Here is a 19,132-nt window from a genome sequence, read left to right as displayed (position 1 = left end):
CAGGCAAGCATTGAAGATCTGTTTTAGTATGCCTTTTATTAGGCTTATAAGCACCTTATTTGCTTGACCAGGCAGCTTCATTTTATTTTGAGACTTTGAACAACCCCTTCCCTGACTATTATTGTGATTGTGCATACTAGCCTTCACATATAGACTGATCCTTGGTTAGGGCCTGAATTCTAAACTTATGCCAGGAGTCTCCTTTTTGTTGTGTCTCTTTATTCTGCTTACAATCCTGAACCTTCGCTGTTTATCTGTGCATTGATTGGCATACAACTTTGAGGTTCTGTCATTACAGCTGACATTGTATGATTGTGTTATGATATTGCTTGGTATTGTATTACTGCTTATGTTGTCTAATGTTTAATTTGGTTGCCATGGTTTTAATTAACCGAGCAATAATGAATAAAACTCAAACTTGAAACTATAGCAAAGAGCACAGTGTTTATTGACCATCCACTCATTGGCTGAAGATGAAAAGACTAAAATAAGTGGATACATTTACTATATTAAGGGCCATATTTATGGCCAAGTCACACAGTGCAGTGCAACAAGTCTCCTTGCTGCGTTGCGTGACAGGGAAAGGGCATCAATGCGCTATATTTTAAGGCAATACGGGCAATTCCTGCCATTTCTCCTGCGTTGGAGCTCTTTTGCAAGCCTAGTGCCAAAGCTGGCATCCTGGCACCATGGCGCAAGGGAGCCTACATTGTAAGGAAGATTTTGTGTAGGATGGGGCACTTTCATGCACTAAAACAATCCCCTGAGGCTTTTCCTCTTTCCACGTGTGATGCGAAATGCAGCATACATAGAAAGAGGAACAAACTAGGGGAAATTAACATAATTCTCCTTGTTATGCCTCACCTGGGGAGGCATAGGATTTTGGGACATTCGCTACCACTTCTGGTAAATCTAGAAATGCATCGAGATCCATGATGGCGGTTGTCACTGCTCACCCTTCAATGCTCAGGCATATATGTGTTCCTGTTCCTCACCAACTGGCTACCAAATGTGGGTTTGCCGAAACCAGTCGTGGACTACCTTTGGATGAAGGCTGAGGTTCTCCGGCATCGATTCGAAGTACTACCTGTTCCCCACACACAGGGTTCATCTCGCGCCTTGCATGCGTGTGGTTGTTTGTGGCATCTGCGTAATTCGGAGAAGAAGGGCTCATTGCAGTCAATAACAGTGAATTATGAGGAAGAAGCAGTAGGCACCAACAAAGGGACACAACCTCGAATGTGGTGAATGCTTTATGGAACCCTTTACTTTCCCCTTTTATTAAAGTTCCTAAAAGGGTTTATTCTTGTTGATTCACTGATTTGATCGATTTCTGCCTAGGTTTCTTTTGTTCTGTGGTTACATTGCCGGTATTTTAAATAGTCATTCCTGCCATCATGTTGCTGTTATTCTTCATCTGGAGAAGTGTGGCTCAATGCTTAATGTGGCTCAATGCTCAATGCTTAGAGCGGCAGACCTTGATGCAGAACGCTGGCCAGGGACCATGGTTCGATTCCCGCCTCAGCGGGTTTCGGGCTTAAAGTCCTCTGACCGGATATTCTCGCCTCAGTGCCGATTCTAAGCCTGGGTCCCACGCTGCAACTCTGGGCAATAGCTTGCTTAGTCTCCATAAAGGCCCCCTGATACACAAGAGATGCCTGGTTTCACCATGGGATGCCCAGGAGTGGACACCCCACACGGAAAAGCCAGGAGGGGTTCCCTTGTGGTAGGAGTACAAACGCCGGGATGCCTCTGGGTCACTGTTCGCGCTATACAAATACGCCACATTTACATTTACATCTGTTAAAAACAATCTCCCCCCGCTGCAATTATACCATTTCTCTTGACTGCCATCATCCATATTTTGTTTTTGTTTTTACTTTTAATTACATCTGCTTGCCATAAAATGAAGACTAGGGGAGAATACTGAATGTGGATTGAGGCCTTGTAGCTGAAATGATAGTCGTTGGACTTGTTAACAGGCTAAAGTAATCACAAAGTGCATTTCACAATGTTTTTCTTCTTTAACAGAAACCTACAAGGTTCTAGCTCAATCCCACAAAACTTGCAGTATCAATACAACGCACCCCTATTTGTAATATAAAACATTAACATTATACAAACTCTAAAAATTTACAACTGATTAATATAATACAAACTCCTTCAATGTAGCCCGCACCTTGATTTTCCTGTTACATCTCTCTGTTGCTGGCATCTCTGCCACATCTTCCATCATCTTCTGGTCGGCACATGTTCCACACATGCTCTTCTGCCTCCTTTTTAGGTTGAGCATAGGCAGCGTGTGCGCTGTCTCTTCGAGACATGCTGTATTCAGTCTATGGGCCCGCCCATTGCTTTTTTATTTGTCCCTTCGATTGTCATTCAAAAATGCTTGTTTGCTAGTGGTTAATCATTTCTTTTTGTACCTCCTTTTTGTGTTTTGTTTCAGAGCACCGCCCAATTTCTGTTAATATTACGCTTCTGTGTTTGTGTTCATTTGGGGACTATTTGTTTCTTTGATTCCTGCTTGTGTCACTGTTTGCCCACCTTCTGTGGTCTGCTTCAGCTCCCGTCACTCAATCTTCCTGTCCTGTTCAAATACCGAGATGAAATTTCAGGCGCTGTTTTTGAAATCATCTTTCATTTTCTCAGACTTCAAAGTGCGAGGACTTCCCCCAAACCTCTCCCGCTTCACTGCTTGTTGCTTTAGTAAGCCTTGGTCACCGGACCTTCAGCAACCCAACCTTGCAGCACAGTTAAGGGCAAGGCTTGGGCAACCTCCATCGCATTTTCTCTAACACTTGTTTATATAATGTGAACCTGAGCAACCCAAGGTGTTGGAGTGCTTTCCATGAGTGCTAGTTGCATTACACAATGTCAGATTAATTTTGGGGGCATTTTTATAGAGCACAAACTCGACTGAGTCAAAGGTATTGAAGTGCAAACAAAAGCGCCATGTACATTACACAAGGTGAGGTTAATTTTTTAGTTTTTAGGTGCACAGAGATGAAGTGATGCCAACGCCGCCCATGTTTAGTCATTAATTCCCCTCCACCTGACAAATGGGAGCATTTTGTTGTTATTGCTATGTCCAGTGCTCCGATACCCAGGGGAATGGGACAGAGGGCGGGACTGGAGGCTTGCTGGTAAGCAGCTGGTGTGAGCAGTGTTTTGAATTAAAAACTCTGGAGAATGGTGCCTGGTGAATAGATTCCTAGGGGAGGAAGGATGTGACGTCCCCGCCATTGTAAAGTACTTCACTGCTTTTTTTCATAGGTTGTTCAATACTCTAGTGATGTAGAAACACACAAAATGTTATAGTGCTGTTGACTTGCATCAAGGCACTTCTGTCTGTGCGATAAAAGCCTTGGAATGTGTCCATAAATGTTTCCTTAGGCAGGTATGCATTCCTGAATCACACCGCATGACTCAGAGTGTAGTAATTGTATAGCTTATGTGCTGCATGGTTAAACACTTATAAGGTCTCAAAGGCGAAACCTATTGGGTATTGCAATGCTTGTCTTCATCCCTTCCACTTACCCTAATCCAATCTCTTCTTGCTTCTCCCTTTAGCCTCCTCAGTCTTCCTTATTCACTACGGTATTACAGTCCGATTCATTTACAACATCTACATCCCCAGTTCCATCACTATCTTTGTGATTATCCAGCTCACTTTGAGTCTCAGCCTGTGCCCTGTGCCCTGTGCCCTGTACCCTAAAATGTTCCTAATTTCAAGAGGCCCATAATTCCAAATGTGATCAGCAGCTCCTGAAAATGTATGGATATGTGGTGACTCTAGTTTTTCATCAAGTGTAGAATAATTAATTATGACCTGTTCATCTAGCTTTAATTTACTATGACAGTTAACCTTTTCTTGTTTAGCACATTTTACATTCTAAGCATACATTAGCATTTTTTTTTATTTCTGCAGTGACACCAGGGGAGAACAACAAGGCATGGGGTCAGAGCAGTATTACTCCTCCAAAAGATGAAAGCGATAAAGAAGATAAGCGCTGTTTGAAGAAGAAAGGACGAACGTGGGGGCCCAGTTCAATTTGCCAGAAGGAGCTCAATGTCGGTGAAGATGGGTAAGAAGATCCAGGTTGATCACGAAATAGCCTCACGTCACTCCCTGTTTCTGCTCCCTGAAAACTTTAAGCTGTGCATCCTTGCACCCAGCAAGGCCATCAATCAATCAATCAATCACTCACTCATTTCAGCCATGGACTTTGCCTTTTAATTCTAATCCAAAATTTTTATAATCCGATTCACCTTTCCCTCACTTCGCTTCGCCCTGGCTACTCCCGTATACGCTACCTTTTCCCCACCCCACTATGCCAATTCCCCAACCCCCACCCCTAATCTCATGGAGAAACAAACCTTTACCATCTCATTACAGCTTCAAATTCTTCATGTGCTCCTTCTGATTATTCCAGCCCCCAAACAGTTAAGCACCTGGCTCTCACCTCCTCCACCCTGTGGTGTATGACCATTGCCCCACTCCATCTTCTCAAGTACTTACTTCTTGTTTAATTGTCCGAATTGAGGAGAGCACACCATAGTCCACAAAATACTGGAATGAATGCAAGTTTCTAATTAAACTCCCTTTTTCTATTCTTCATAAGCATGATATTAAAAAGAAGAACAGCCAACCTGTTTTGTTCCAATAACAAAGCAGAACTTACTCAGGGGCTGTAATTAGATGAAAACAAACCACAGTTTACCATATGGGATGTATTTCATTATCACATAAAATAATATTTAAAAAAATTAAAAACATATTGTATATGAAATCGTTCATAATACTCTTTTTACAAGGATCCTAAAACCTCTAACCAGGCGGCACTGCTAATGAGAAGAATTGGTATGTTCTATAGTTACACCAACAAAAACTATTGTGTTTGCGGCATTTATAAAGTAAATTCAGTATCATTAAGGGGAGTAGTGGACAGTATTTGTACTACCCACCATTCCTCTCTATGAGAAACCTCTCTCCCAAGTAGACTCTCTCCTTTTCAAACTAAACTGTGCAACCTGTTGTGTTTATATGTGCAATAATGAATATATAAGGTTTCAGATGGCGTGACTCATAGAATTAATTAGGATTGGGAGGACAGACAAACTGTGAGCCATAAGACCCCAATCATGGATCTCTGACTGTCTCACAGTAGCCTTGGATGGCTTTTCGTCTCCTGGCGTTGTGGTGTAATCTACCTTCCTGCCACCTCTGCACCTACCTCAACACCAAGCGCTTTCTCCAGATAGTCTGATCCCGTTACCATCTTTCTTGGCATGCTGTTTAATCCCACTTTGTCACTGGAGACATTCATAACCATGGTCAACTTGTTCTCTGTTAGTAAAGACATGCATCATTTGTGCAACTTGAGCATTCTCAGAACTTATGCATATTGAAATACGGCCCTTTGCTTTTTCCTGCCAAATGAAATTTTGATTTCCAATGCAAAGTATCTTGTGTTAGTCTTCTTTTTCCTTCCAGCTAAATGTAATAGTGCTTTTTCTTACCTCCCACCATTTTCTTTGCAAGCCTTAAACCACTGATGGAAGGATACAAGCAGTGGTCATCAAGTACTCCAAATCTGGCAAAGGGCCAGAGGCCTCCTCCAGCCGTCCCAGGATTCACCAGCCTCGCTGAGATGGGTAAGAGTGAACAGAGCTATTTTCCTTGGGTAATCAAGTCACTCTTGTTTTCTTTTGAGTTCACTGAGCAATTTGCTCGGCCCCTCCAAATAGTTGATCTTTGCAGCATTTACTTTTAGTTGTGGCCAATAGAAACTAAACCCTCTCAAAATACCTGCTATAAGACGTCCATTCCAAATCATTTGTCCACCACCTTCTTCTGGCTAACTGCATGTGCCCATATCATCTATTGAATCTGTAGACATGTCTTGCAGATGCTGTTATTCAATTTAAAAATCAGGATGCATTGCTTTCTCTCCGGCTGAACCCAGAGTATCAGGCTCCCTCCCTTCCTCTCTGAACTCACTGACATCAACTGCGGAGTACCCAAAGGATCATTGCTCAGCCCCACGCTCTTAAACATATACATGCCCCCCCTCGCCAGCATCATCAGACAGCATGGGCTCAGCATCGTATCCTATGCCGATGACACCCAGCTCATCCTCTCACTCACGAAAAATCCAGAAGACACCAGACTCAGCTTCCAGGAAGGAATGAAGAACATGGCAGCCTGGATGAAAGACAGCTGCTTGAAGCTCAACTCCGAGAAGACCGAGGTCCTCATCCTAGGACCCTGCACCTCCACCTGGTACAACACCTGGTGGCTCAACGCCCTCAGAAATTCACCCACACCTACAGATCACGCACAAAACCTCAGTATCATCCTCGACTCTTCCCTCTCCATGAAGCGCCAGATCAACGCCGCCGCCTCCACCAGTTTCACCTGCCTGTGCATCCTCCGTAAGACCTCCGTAAGCCCTTTAAATGGACCCTGACTGCAGAAAGGCCGTCACCCAGGCACTCATAGCCAGCAGACTGAATTACGGGAACGCCCTATACGCCGGAATCAACAGAACCCTTCTACACAAACTCCAAGCCATCCAGAACGCCGCAGCCAGACTCGTCCTCTGGACACCGCGCCACAAACACATTACCCAACACCTACAAGACCTCCACTGGCTCCCCGTTGAGAAGAGGATCACCTTTCAACTCCTCACCCACGCCTTCAAATCCCTCAACAACTCTGGACCCAAAAGCCTCAACAAGAGATTATCCTTCGGCCTACCCAAATGGAACTTCCGCTCCGCCGACCTCACCCTGGCATGGGTCGCCCGTATCCGCAGAAGCAGAGCAGGCGTGAGAGCCTTCACCGACATCGCGGCCAAGACCTGGAACGAGCTCCCTGTGAACATCAGACGCTCTCCGACCCTGCACTCGATCAGGAAGGACCTCAATACCTGGCTTTTTACGACTGATCCTGAGCTACTCCCTCCCCCAACCCCCTAGCACCTTGAGACCCTCACGGTTGAGTAGCGTGCTCTACAAACCCCTGATTGATTGATTGATTGAAGTCTAAATTGGAACAACTTACACAGTTAGTCATTGTTCTGAAAATCTGATATTGATCCAACTCTTATGGACCAAGCTTTGCAACTTTTGTAAATGCATTCTTAAGTTCACATTGACGAACCTACAAACCATCCTATAGATGCAAGACCTGCCTGGGTCTTTTATTGTATCCATGGGGTTTCCTCACTTTTGCCTAAAACCTAATTAACAATCTTTTTATGATAGAACTCTTATATTGTCTTTCAAACAAGCTATTACAACACCACTGCTAAACAAGGACCTTTGAAATGCGCCTGGCAACCTATCTGCCAATGCTAATTTTACTTGGCAGAGAATAAATAATTAATGAAAAATCTTAAAAGGGCATTCAGTGCATGTTCATGCATCATGACATCACGACAACCGTGCATGCCATAGTAGTCATCTTGGAATGCATTTTCTTTAAGCAAAGTCTATTCCTAGATGTCCGTAGCTTGTGCATTCGTTTGGATGATTGTGGTGTTTGGGGAACAAGGACAGCTAAATTACCCTCTTCTGAAGTAGGCTCTCCTTCTGCTCTAGGTCAGAACTTCAGCTTCGTAATGGTGAGTGGTCACCATATCTCATGATAAAAATATTGCATCATCCACATCAACTATCCTTATATCATCAAGATAACTAAAGGGAGAGTGAAGAAAACTAAGTATATACCTCCTGGCAATGTAGTGTTGAGTGATACAGTGATTGGGATATTTTTATGTGTCTATATTGTTGACAAGTGTTTATTAGGGAAAATATTTTTATATAAATTACTCCCATTCCAATCGTAAGTGGATTCAATTATAATTAGAATGAAGGATAGGCTTGCTTTGCTCATTCCAACCTCAGGTTTACTAAGCAACAGCTGAAGGAATTACCTCTCGCTCAAGACTTCATTACTAGGGTTAGAACTGAGCGTCAAAGAAGAGACCAACTTCTTGATGCCAGAAAAGAGCTCCATTGGTTACCAACAGATAGTCAGTCTTATTCATAAATGTGTTTTTGCTCGTCAGAACTCCCCCAAGCTACTGATAAAACTCAGTCTGGAGGTCATATTGAACAAATAATGTTAGTCTGTCTTCCTTTCTATTTTGCCTCATTTTTGTTGGAGGTAGGAGCTTCAAGCTAAGGATTGGACTAAGGAACACCCTGCCATTAACTCAAAACTAGAATCGTCCTCATAAAAAAAGAAAAAAATCAAGATGGTGCAAAGACACTCTTTTTTATTAGCTACAACTTCATCACTGCACGCAGCACAGTGTACATCACTCACACTTATGTACTGTAGAGAGAGTGTGCTTTATAGCGTTATTATCCTTAATCTTTAAAAAAGTCATACAAGGGGAAAAGTAGAAAGAGTTTAGACCACGTTTAGAATATAGAACGTAGGGTTTTTAAAAATACTTCTCTACTCCTAATAAAATCCTTTCGGGAGGATGGAATCCCAGCCTCTGGCGTTCTTATTTCAGTGTGGGTCAACAGACATGTACAACTCTGCTTCTTTTGGTCACATAATCTAACACTTCAATGTATATAGCGCTAGCTAGACCGAGGGTATCAGAACGCTTTACATATAATGCAAGATCATGTATACCGACAAAGAAAATCGTTAGGCGGTCAAGGTACTTACAATATGCGGGCATCAGAACAGCATAAGTTAATGGAGTAAATTACATAGTCGACAACTGAAACAATCAATCGACTTCCACAATAAGTCAAGTCGGTTTGGGTGTGAGATTTGGGAGCATAGCTCGGTTTGTGTGCGTGTTGAAGAATTTGTTGAACTGTAGGTATTTAAGGTCCCATTTGTGGCAGGAAAAGGAGGGGTTGCAGCGGAGCCCTCTAGGTGGTGAGTTCCAGATCCTAGGTGCATTTCCAGAGAATGAACGTGTCTGGGAGGATTTCTTTTTTAGTTCAGAATTTATGAGAAGAAGTGAGTTGAACCTTCTCAGATTCCTGAATCTTCCTCTTTTGAAAGTTTGGTATCTAGATAGTTGAGGTTATGTGTATGAAGGTCTTTGTGGGTGATGCAAGCAGTCTTGTAGATACATCTTCCTTCAATGGGAAGCCAATTGAGGTTCTTGAGGGCCGGTGAGATGTGCTCAAACCTTTTAATGCCAGTTAGGAGCCGTGAAGCTGTGTCAAGAACTATTCTTGGGGGAGGGAGGGGGCAAGGTGATTTTTCTGAGTTTTTAAGGTTTGAGAGGAATATCGATTGCACTACCATCTTAAAATCATCAGGGAGAATTAACTGTTTTCTTTTCTTGAGATGTTTTACTGTGCAAAGCGCACCTTTGGCTGAGTTGTTGATATGCTCCTTCATTTACATGTTTTTGCCCAGGTTGATGCCCAAGGACTTTACGGAGTTGGATAGGGTGAGAAAACAATTTAGGGCGTCCAAATTCTTAATGCACGCAATGCATGAAGCTGCAGGTCCAGAATGTCCATACAAAGCCATTCATTAGTGTGTAGGTTGGCGGATATTTGCTGTTTGTGTAAGTGTGTATGTCTGTCTGTCTTTATGGCCAGCCCACTAACTCAGATGGTGTTGCAGAGCACAAGGAAAGATGTGAGCTGCCCCATGGTGCTAGTTAAAGACTTTTCTTTTTCCAGGGATATCTATCCCTTCCGTGGACAAGTGTTTGCTCTGTCTGTGCTGATTGAAAAGCTCAGACTGCACCGAGTGGCTGCAGGGGATACTTGTAAACACTGTGTAGATCAATGAACAATGAAGCCCTCTAAGTGAAAGAAATGCTTGCTGTTTTCCAATTGTCATAAGAAACAGTGGTTCACAATGGACTCATTCATTAACTTGTTCAGTAAATATGTAGCAAATAAATTGCTGCAGAGAATTTCCATATTTTCAGCAGCAGTGTAATTAATTCAAAGCCTAATGAGATAGAGAAATATCAGCTAGCCTTCTTGAGTTTAGTAAGGTATTAAATCATTAACGGAGTATGTGATAATCATCCAAAACAAGTTAGAAATGGCGAGGTGCTCAGTGTCCCCAGTGATCACCCTTAAACCGATATTATTAAAAGGTCCAGTAAGATCAGATGAATTAGCGATTCATAATTCTCAGTATGGTCTGTGAATGTGCACAACGTCCTAATCTGCTGGCTATGAAGTCGACAATATTTGACCACAATAAATACCCTGAAGTCATCACCTGGATGCAGAAAACAAACCCAATATCAAGACATAGTTGAGACACATCAGGAAGTTGTTCTCTAAATAGATGGAGGACTAGAGGATTGGTTGTAAATCCTCATGAATGAAGATGACCGACCCCTTGAAATTGATGAGGTAGGTATGTTGTTGTTTCTAGTTGAGGTATCTAATCAATAAGTACTCACTCGTAAGGGTAGATTCATAAAGAATTCAGTGTTCTTCAAAATAAAATTAGCACAAGTATCTAAACTATTCAGGTGAATTCGAGAGTGAGCCCCCCAAGACCTAAACAGTAATTACTCATATGGCTTGAGTGCTAAGGGATTAAGAAGTTTGGGGTACAGCAAAATGTGTATATTGTGAGTTCCTTATCTTTAAAAAATAATGCACAACTCGGCCACTAAATAGTGGCGGGACCTGGAGCGGAAGCAGATATCCATAAGGGCCTAGAATCAGTGGCCCACAACTTTGGGCAGACAGAGCGCCCGTCTCTGTCTGACAATAGTGAAGGTGTATTGTGCCCGCATCCCAGTAAATTGTCCACCGGGCCCAAAAAACAAGCCCTGGGCTGCAGAGAAGCACACACAAAACAATGTGCCACTTCTTACATCAGAGTATGTTTAGGTTTATATCGGCAAAAACATTTATGAGGCGAATAATGGCAGGTAGTTGTGCCCAATGTAGAAAAGACTACATAGAAATAAGTGGGTTCAGGAATGCATATTCTGAAATACATACTATGAAAGGAACAGGAACATGTCAGTACGAGCATAAATGTGCATATACCCAGCCAATTGATCACGTAAGTGATACTAGTAAATAAAAGAAAAGGGGCACAATTTTGAGTTTGGAAGATGGGTATTCCGTCAGAATCATGACAGATATTCATCACCTTTGTTACAGACTACCTTCTGCCTAACTCTAAATCAGGTGCTAAGTTATTTCAAACATGTCTACAACCAAAGATCAAAATTGGTTAAGTCCATCATTGATGGAGTCACAGCGCTGTATCCATACGATTCAATTTCTGTAGGAACTCCTCAAGGTGTCTGCCCCAGAATGGGTTCCTGGCCACGTCAGTCACTTGCAATCTGTAGTCTTTTTCCGTGTGTCTTTCTCAATGAAGTGATACAAAAGGGGATGATGGGCGGAGCGTTTGAGAAAATCAAACACTCACCCCCAGTCAACTGATCTGGGTTTAATCTTCTTGAGCTCACTCTGCCACCCCAGTTCAGACATGGCCATATGCAAATCAGTCTGACCCTGTGCCTCAAGGGAACAGTCCAGCCCGAACTGCCAAGCCATGTCTTCCCTGGACTGGAAACAAGCATCCTGGGACCGGTTTCGGGTTCATAACCCTCATCAGCCAGGCTATTTTGAATCCAGTGGCAAAGTGAACAAGGGACTCAATACTAATAAGGTCCCAAAGGTGAGACCAATTGCATTGCAAATGCTTTTTTTTGGGTTGTTGCTTTTGTTCTTAGTGTTCTGAAGTAAAGAATCTTGATTCCTTATTTTCTATGGGTTTTTGCTTTTAATCTTCGGTTTCTGGTGTAAAGATTCTTGTTTTCTTTTCATGCAGAGATCTGTGAATTTCTATCAACATGTAGGGCCCTTGAGAGTCAATGGAAGACGCTTGACCTGATGGCTCCTCCAACACTCTAATCAGCTTCCCCAGGTTTGGAAACTGCTGAGTCAGCTCCCAGGCTATCCTACTTTAACTCTCCGGTTGAATAAAAATAGTAAGTGATCAATCCTTGCAAGAGGACAAGATTTCCCTGTGGTATTGTTTGCTGAATCAGCAGCATATGATGGTAACAATCCCACACAAAGAACAGCAAGGAGAGGAGCTGCCTGGGGCCAGTGGGGAGAAGCAGGAATGGGAAAGCTGGCTGCTTTTTAACTTAAACTCTTTAGACGACGAGTTCATGTGAGTGAAGCTGTGAGTTCACTATGTCACTTAGACACTTACCGCTTGCTATATGTGCTATTCCTGTTTGCAAGCCTGGGATGTGCACGTGCACACTGGCAATTTTGCAGACGAGAATGTAATGCGCGTGCAACATTTGTTGTAGTAGGTCGCATTGCAAATTGTGCATTTGTACTGGATCGTAAAACGACCTGCCTCATGAATATTAATTAGGCACGTTACAATATGTGACCCCTTGGGATGAGCCAAGAATACAGGAATAGAGACCCGCAAGGCACAACAGACCTCTGTTCCTGCACCGTTCCCTTTTCCTTTAAAGCACTTGTTCTGTTAGAAAAAACATATTTCCCATTTGGAAGTCACCAGGGGCAGACAATCTGATTCCCAAACCATCTACCATCCTACATCCGGGATCGGTAACTATCAGTGGTATTTAATAGCAGTTGTGGTCCTAAACCACTGCCTTTTCAACGTGCAAATAGGAGCCTACTACCCCTTTCATGCCCATGCCTTTTTATGATTTGGAAAGAGATACTTTTCCAAATAGTAAAGAGATTTGGTACATGGTTAAAAGCCCTTCTGCAATCGCAATCTCTTTGATGTAGCAAATCGCATGGTTTGCAGCTGAAAAAGGGCTTTGTACTTCGAAGTAGTCACTTTGGTACTTAGTTAAACTTTATTTATGCCTCTTATTTTTAAAATAAATGTCAATCAAAGAACAAAATTGAACTTTAAAAAAAATAATGTACACAAGGCAAATGGAGTATGCCATTTAAAAGGCTCTATAGCGGTTCAGCCTAGTTGAGGGTTTATCCCGAAAATACCACAGAAGTGGCTAATCCGGTATTAAGAGAAGCCACTTCCACATTATTTCCAGTTAAATGGTAGTGACTTTTGATAAAATGCCTGTGATGTAGTGATGCCGTACGTAAAGCCCTCAATGCAGTGCTGGCTTACCCTAACAGATACACACACAATTCTTTCAGAAGGTGTGCTGTACTGCCTTGATTACTAGAGGTAATCCCCATTACTCTTAGTCCTACTCGTCCTCGACCCAGTCATAACACATGAGGTATTCCACCCGACAGGAAACAAAACAGGAAACGCTTTTTAGACTCCACCCACCATCCTGTCAGGTGCTATAATACACCTCACCACCAGAAGCAAATCCTGATGTACCAAGCACCAAAGGCCCGGAAAGGGAGGGCGGGCGGGTTGTATGACTGGGTCGAGGACGAGTAGGACTAAGAGTAATTCTCTTAGAGTCCCAGACCAGTTATCAAGAACTCTTAGCGCCATGATGCTCCTTCCGGAGCGAACGCCGCGCTTTACAAATACCCCTACAAATACAAATACAAATACAAATGGGGATTACCTCTAGTAATCAAGGCATTACCTCTACGTCCCTCGTCCTCGACCCAGTCATAACACATGAGGCATACCAAAGCAACCCCAAAAGGCCTTTGGCACACCACATCCAGAAAACAGAACAGACACAAAGGAGTGCAGCAAGACAGAGTTTATTAATAAACAAAATCAAACAGGTGGGGGAACCCCCACAGCTTGCAACACACCAGAACCAAAATTAGGGCGGCCCGAAAGGGCACAATTCAGGCGATAATTTCGCACAAAAGTGGATTCGGACGCCCAGGTCCCCGCCCTACAAATCTCATCAAGGGGAACCCCATGGAAAGCCGCCCATGAAGCAGACACACCCCTGGTAGATCTCGCCTGAACACCAGAAGGGCAAGGCAAACCAGAGCCCCGGTAAGCCAAGGAGATCACAGCCTTGATCCAACGACCCAAAGTAAGGCGAGAGGCAGCTTTACCCCTACTAGCCAGACCAAAGGTAACAAAGAGGGCGTCAGAGGACCGAAACCCAGCAGAACGATCAACATAAACAGACAAAGCACGTCTCACATCCAAAGAATGGAGCAAGACGTCAGAGGGCGAGGAAGGAGAAGGACAGAGAGAAGGAAGAATCAACTCCTGGGAGGAATGGAAACGGGAACGAATTTTAGGTAGAAACCCGGGGTCCAAAGAAAGGACCACCGCGTCGTCCAGAAACCTCAAGAAGGGGGGAGACCAGCGCAACGCCGTAAGCTCGCCCAATCTCCGAGCAGATGTAACAGCGACCAAAAAGGCCACCTTGAAAGAGAGGAACTTCAAGTCCACGGACTCCAGAGGCTCAAAGGGAGGTGACTGCAAGGCACCCAAAACCAAAGAAAGATCCCAGAGAGGAACCAGGGAGCGGACCGAAGGAGCAAACGGGAAACCAACAGCCCGTCCGAAGGCAGAAGAGAAGCTGGAACCCGAAAGGCCCGGATAGCAGCCCACTGACCCTTCAAAGTGGACAAAGCATACCGTTTTTGAAACCCATCCAGAAAAAACTGAAGAATAGAAGAAACATCACAAGAGGCAGGGGACAGGCCCAAGGAAGCACACCAAGAAGAAAAAGAAATCCAGTGCTTAGAATAGGAGGAAAGCGTGGACTTCCGACGGGAAGCCTGCATCACAGTGATGAGGTGATCGGGCAAACCCCGGACACCAAGAGACAGCCGTTCAAGCTCCAGACCGCCAAGGTGAGAGGTACCAACACGGAGGACGACTGGCAACTCAGAGGAGACGGGTAGCGGGGCAGGATCCAAGGAGGGCCCACCGCCAGCCGCAGCAGAAGAGGGAACCATGAGCGGCGAGGCCAATAAGGCAGAACAGCCACTACCTGAGCCCCCACCCGCTGAACCTTCAGCAAGAAGGCAGGGATCAGAGGAAAGGGGGGGAATGCATAGAGTAACCAAGGAGGCCAAAGGTCAGTCAATGCATCCACCCCCCAAGCCCCCGACTCCGGAGTCCTGGAGCAGAACAGGGGAAGCAGGGCGTCCTTCCGCGAGGCAAAGAGATCCAGCACCGGAGACCCGAACCTCAGGCACAGCAACCGGAAAATCCGAGGGGACAGACACAGGGTGAGAGATGACGGGAACCTCCGACTCACATTGTCCGCCTCCCCTTTATATTTGATAGATTGTATACTATCGATGGTGTCCGGGACCTTAAAGAACTTCTGAACATATAATCAACGATTGGTATAAATTACGGTGAGTCATTCACCACTTGTTATTAAGTACCACGACCACCTCCCACCTTTGATACTAATTAGTGTACCGTCTGAAATTCTATACTCTAACCTTACAGATCCTTCCTCGATATCGACTCCGAACTTATACAACATCGGGCCCTGTCTATACCACGTCTGTGGTAAGTTCAATAGTCGGAAATCCTAAGATTAGCATTAACTAGCTTTGATGCGCTCAATATGTAAGTTGGAATTTATTCCTTGGTCCTAACTTTGTTCGGGTTCAATGTTGACTACCATGTATTCATCAGTAGTCATCCCCATTAAATCTTGAAAGTGTCCACCTATGCTGGTTTGGCTTACCCTCAATCGCTCTTGACCTCATGATCTCCAATGTGTACTAATTAGTTGTGACTTTTCAGCGCAACCCCACCCATTGCATTACTTGCCTTTATTGACATTGTCCCAGCAATTCTGGCGGGGCGCTGTTTTACCCTAACCAATCCCATTTTGGGGTGATGTGCTTTAGTGTCTTAGTAAATTTAGGGATACTTTTTTCCCGTGTTTACAATATATATTTATATATCGAATAGGTTACGTGTCCCCAACCTTCCAGTCCTGATGAAGACCCCACAGCAAGATAAATACCAATGTCTGCACGTATGAGGGTCGAAACGTCGACAACCGATTGCCCTTGACCGTCAACTCCACACCCTATTGTTTTCATTTATTGAACTCTTGGAGTATGATTTGTGTTTGAAATAACCACATGAACCTGTTGGTCCTGTTTCTTGTACATAGCCTGTAACTTTGAGAAATGAGCCATAATTATTGATTTTACTGTCACTTAAGAATCTTCTTTCTTTCTTTCACTATTTCCCCACACTATCACACTACCCTCCCCGCTTCTATTTTTTGGGGCACTGTGAAAACCACTGATTTATTATTCTGAAAATACTGCATATCCAATATACATTCCCATTGTGAATAAAACAATGTGGACCACATTTATGTTTGTTTGATTATTTCCATCTTTGTGGTTAATGTTCCTATGCTACTGGGACATTTCCTTTTACTAATTTGACAACCCAGGTCCCCGTAACTTTAACTGGGTCAACCCCCCTATCTATATCCGACCTAACAGGAGAGACATGCTTTCTCTTCCTGTGGTGTTTCCCCATTGTAAATATGGAGCAAGATGTCACCAGGAAACACAGGAAACAGCAAATTGCACACGGAATGCACAGTAACACAACGTAGTTGTTGAGCTTATATAGCGCACAGCTACCCACAGTGGGTTTCCCGGCGCTTGCTTAGGGAACCCGTCCTGATATTCCCCTGTGTGATAGCCCCAGCAGTGTATCCACAAGGTGAAAGTCAGGCATCCCGCCGCGAGGGGCCATTGTGGAGATTAAGCAAGCTATTGCCCAGAGTCGCAGAGTGTGAACCCGTGAGTCGAGGAGGCACCGGATCGAGAATTATCGAGTCCGTGGAATTTTTAGCCCAAGACCCGCCGAGGCGGGGAATTGAACCCTGGTCCAGGACCGATCTCAGCTTCCGGGTCTGCCGCCTCTAACCCCTGAGCCACACTTCTCCACCAGTGTCACAGGAGAGAAATCCAAACTCCCGCCATAAATAGGAGGAAAACACTCACCCCACAGCTGCAGCTCCGTTGAATGAAGAAGGAGGGGCAGAAACCCAGCCTCCCAGGAGCGGCCGACGATAGAAATCCCAGCAAGTGACTCAGGCCGAAAGGAGACGACGACGTCATCGCCATGAGCCAGCCCGCCAATCAGAGGACGAAGGCAGGGAACCCGGAGCCCACCCGGGCGCCCGCACAGGCAGAAATGAGCGTCCGAAGGCGGAAACAGCTTCCAGCCGACTACCGCCATCACCAGCCCGGCACTTCCAAGAACCGGAGTCCGCTAACCCGAGGCAGCCCCCGGCCGACCGAGGACGTCCCCTTATCCCCTGAGGTGGGCGCGGCCAGGCCCCCAACACCGGCAAAGGCAGGACTCGTGGGGCCACAACACGCCTCCGAGTCGCAGGGTGCCCCGCAACATAGGCCGTTGAGCGCCTCCGAGCCAGGAGCAGCCAGTCCACAGGAGCCAGCCCCCAAGCAGCATGAAAAACGGGCAGACAGCTCCGGGACGCTCCGCATAATCCATGGTCCAGCGTTCCTCCAGGGCTCCAGGACGAAGAAAGACATCCACGGGGGACCCGAGAAGCCCCGCAACCCAGGGCCCCCGCCAGGAGTAAAGTACAGGAAGCCCAGCAGCCTGACTTTTCAAGAGGTCCCACGTAGGTCCATGAGCACCCCCAAGGCCCCGCCAAGGAGGAAACCACAGGACACTCGTAGCAGGTAAGTGCCCAGCACTCACCCCAGCGTCACCCATCAGTAATTCCAACCGACAGGAAACAAAACAGGATTTGCTTCTGGTGGTGAGGTGTATTATAGCACCTGACAGGAGGGTGGGTGGAGTCTAAAAAGCGTTTCCTGTTTTGTTTCCTGTCGGGTGGAATACCTCATGTGTTATGACTGGGTCGAGGACGAGGGACGTAGAGGTAATACAAGAATACCTCCTGGCACTATTACTGAGGCACTGGAAATGACCAAAGAAGAGCATAATCCTCCTAAGCAGAAAACATGTGGTAACCTGATTACTCTATGGTTTTCTAGTACATGTGTATTGAGCATAACAAAATAACTCGAAATTGTGCCATTTTTGGGCATTTCTCACTCCGGTAAATGGAAAGATGCATTTAAATTGAAATCGTGAATATGAAAATGTCAATTTTAGTTAACTTGTTGTAGGGGGCCCGTTTTTTTGTATTTTTGGGCTTTAATTTGAGAATACTGTATATTCTGGGAGTCGTAGTCCTTATTTGCATCATTTAACCAAAGCATTTGATAATACTGATTCGTAAAGGGAAAGTCCATGTGTGGGTATGTAATATTTAGTGTAGATGGAGCGATTAAAAGGTCATTGTTTGTCATATATTATTGTTAAAGAAATGAAGATACAGATTTGAAATGCTACAAATGTACGATTGTATAAAGTAGGCGAAGCATTGAATGGACACGCAGGCAGAACAGCACTGTGACCCATCACCATTCAGGCTTAGTGTAGAAGGAGTGTGGGGTAGTTTGTTTTACCAGATCTAATCATGTAGTGTAGATTAAACAAAAAAACAAACAAACACCGTAGTTATTAAGATATGTCTATTTATTACACAACACTCACTAGCACATTGGTATATTTCCTACCTGGAGATAGCAACACAACTACACAAGAATGCTTCAATTGCAAGCGGTAAGCACAATACACAGTGGTATCCAGGGGGTGACCAAACCATATACTAAGAAAGTGGAATGCGAACTGCGACCAAAGTGGGGACTTGGACCAGGAGACTCAGAAGAGCTGGGGACACCAGGACCCACCCAATGTAAGTACCCAGGAACCCCACGGAGGCTATGTGCAGAATGTAAACACAGCCGTGCACTCAATTGAAGTCAATGGAAAACACAGTTGCAGTTCTGAAGAAGGACCCTTCACAGTGGATCCTGAAGAAACTCCGTGGAAGACAGAAGGTTGGAGAGTCACTGCACCTGTGGATACCCAAGGAACCAGGATACCTATACCAGGGAAGCCCGGTGCATAAGTGCAAAGAGATGTCAGAAACCGTCGTAGACCACAGTGGTGGACTACAGTAAAGATGCCGCTGGCGAAGACTGTACAAGATTCTGGTGAAATCCCAGGGTGGATTCTTGAAGAGAAGAACATGCAAGCGAGGGGTCATAGTTTATGCTACTCAGAGGTGACCAGGAGGCACGGAAGCGCAATGACCATCGATGACTGAAGATGCAAGAGTGATGACGGTGACCTTGTCGC

General features: G+C 44.8%; 1 protein-coding gene across 1 annotated transcript in view; it reads left to right on the top strand.

Annotated features, from left to right (window-relative positions):
* The window catches only part of MAP3K9 (mitogen-activated protein kinase kinase kinase 9), a 416,748-nt gene that overhangs the window by 341,094 nt on the left and 56,522 nt on the right, over nt 1–19,132 (top strand). Inside the window, exons 8-9 of the mRNA XM_086936581.1 lie at nt 3,932–4,088; nt 5,546–5,658. Of these exons, the coding sequence (XP_086792707.1) occupies nt 3,932–4,088; nt 5,546–5,658 (270 nt within the window). The remainder of the gene's footprint in view (nt 1–3,931; nt 4,089–5,545; nt 5,659–19,132) is intronic.

This window comes from Lissotriton vulgaris, chromosome 9 (genome assembly GCF_964263255.1).
Source record: "Lissotriton vulgaris chromosome 9, aLisVul1.2, whole genome shotgun sequence".
NCBI classification, from domain to species: Eukaryota; Metazoa; Chordata; class Amphibia; order Caudata; family Salamandridae; genus Lissotriton; species Lissotriton vulgaris.
Note: the sequence above shows the minus strand (reverse complement) of the source record. Positions and strands in the feature narration are given on the sequence as shown.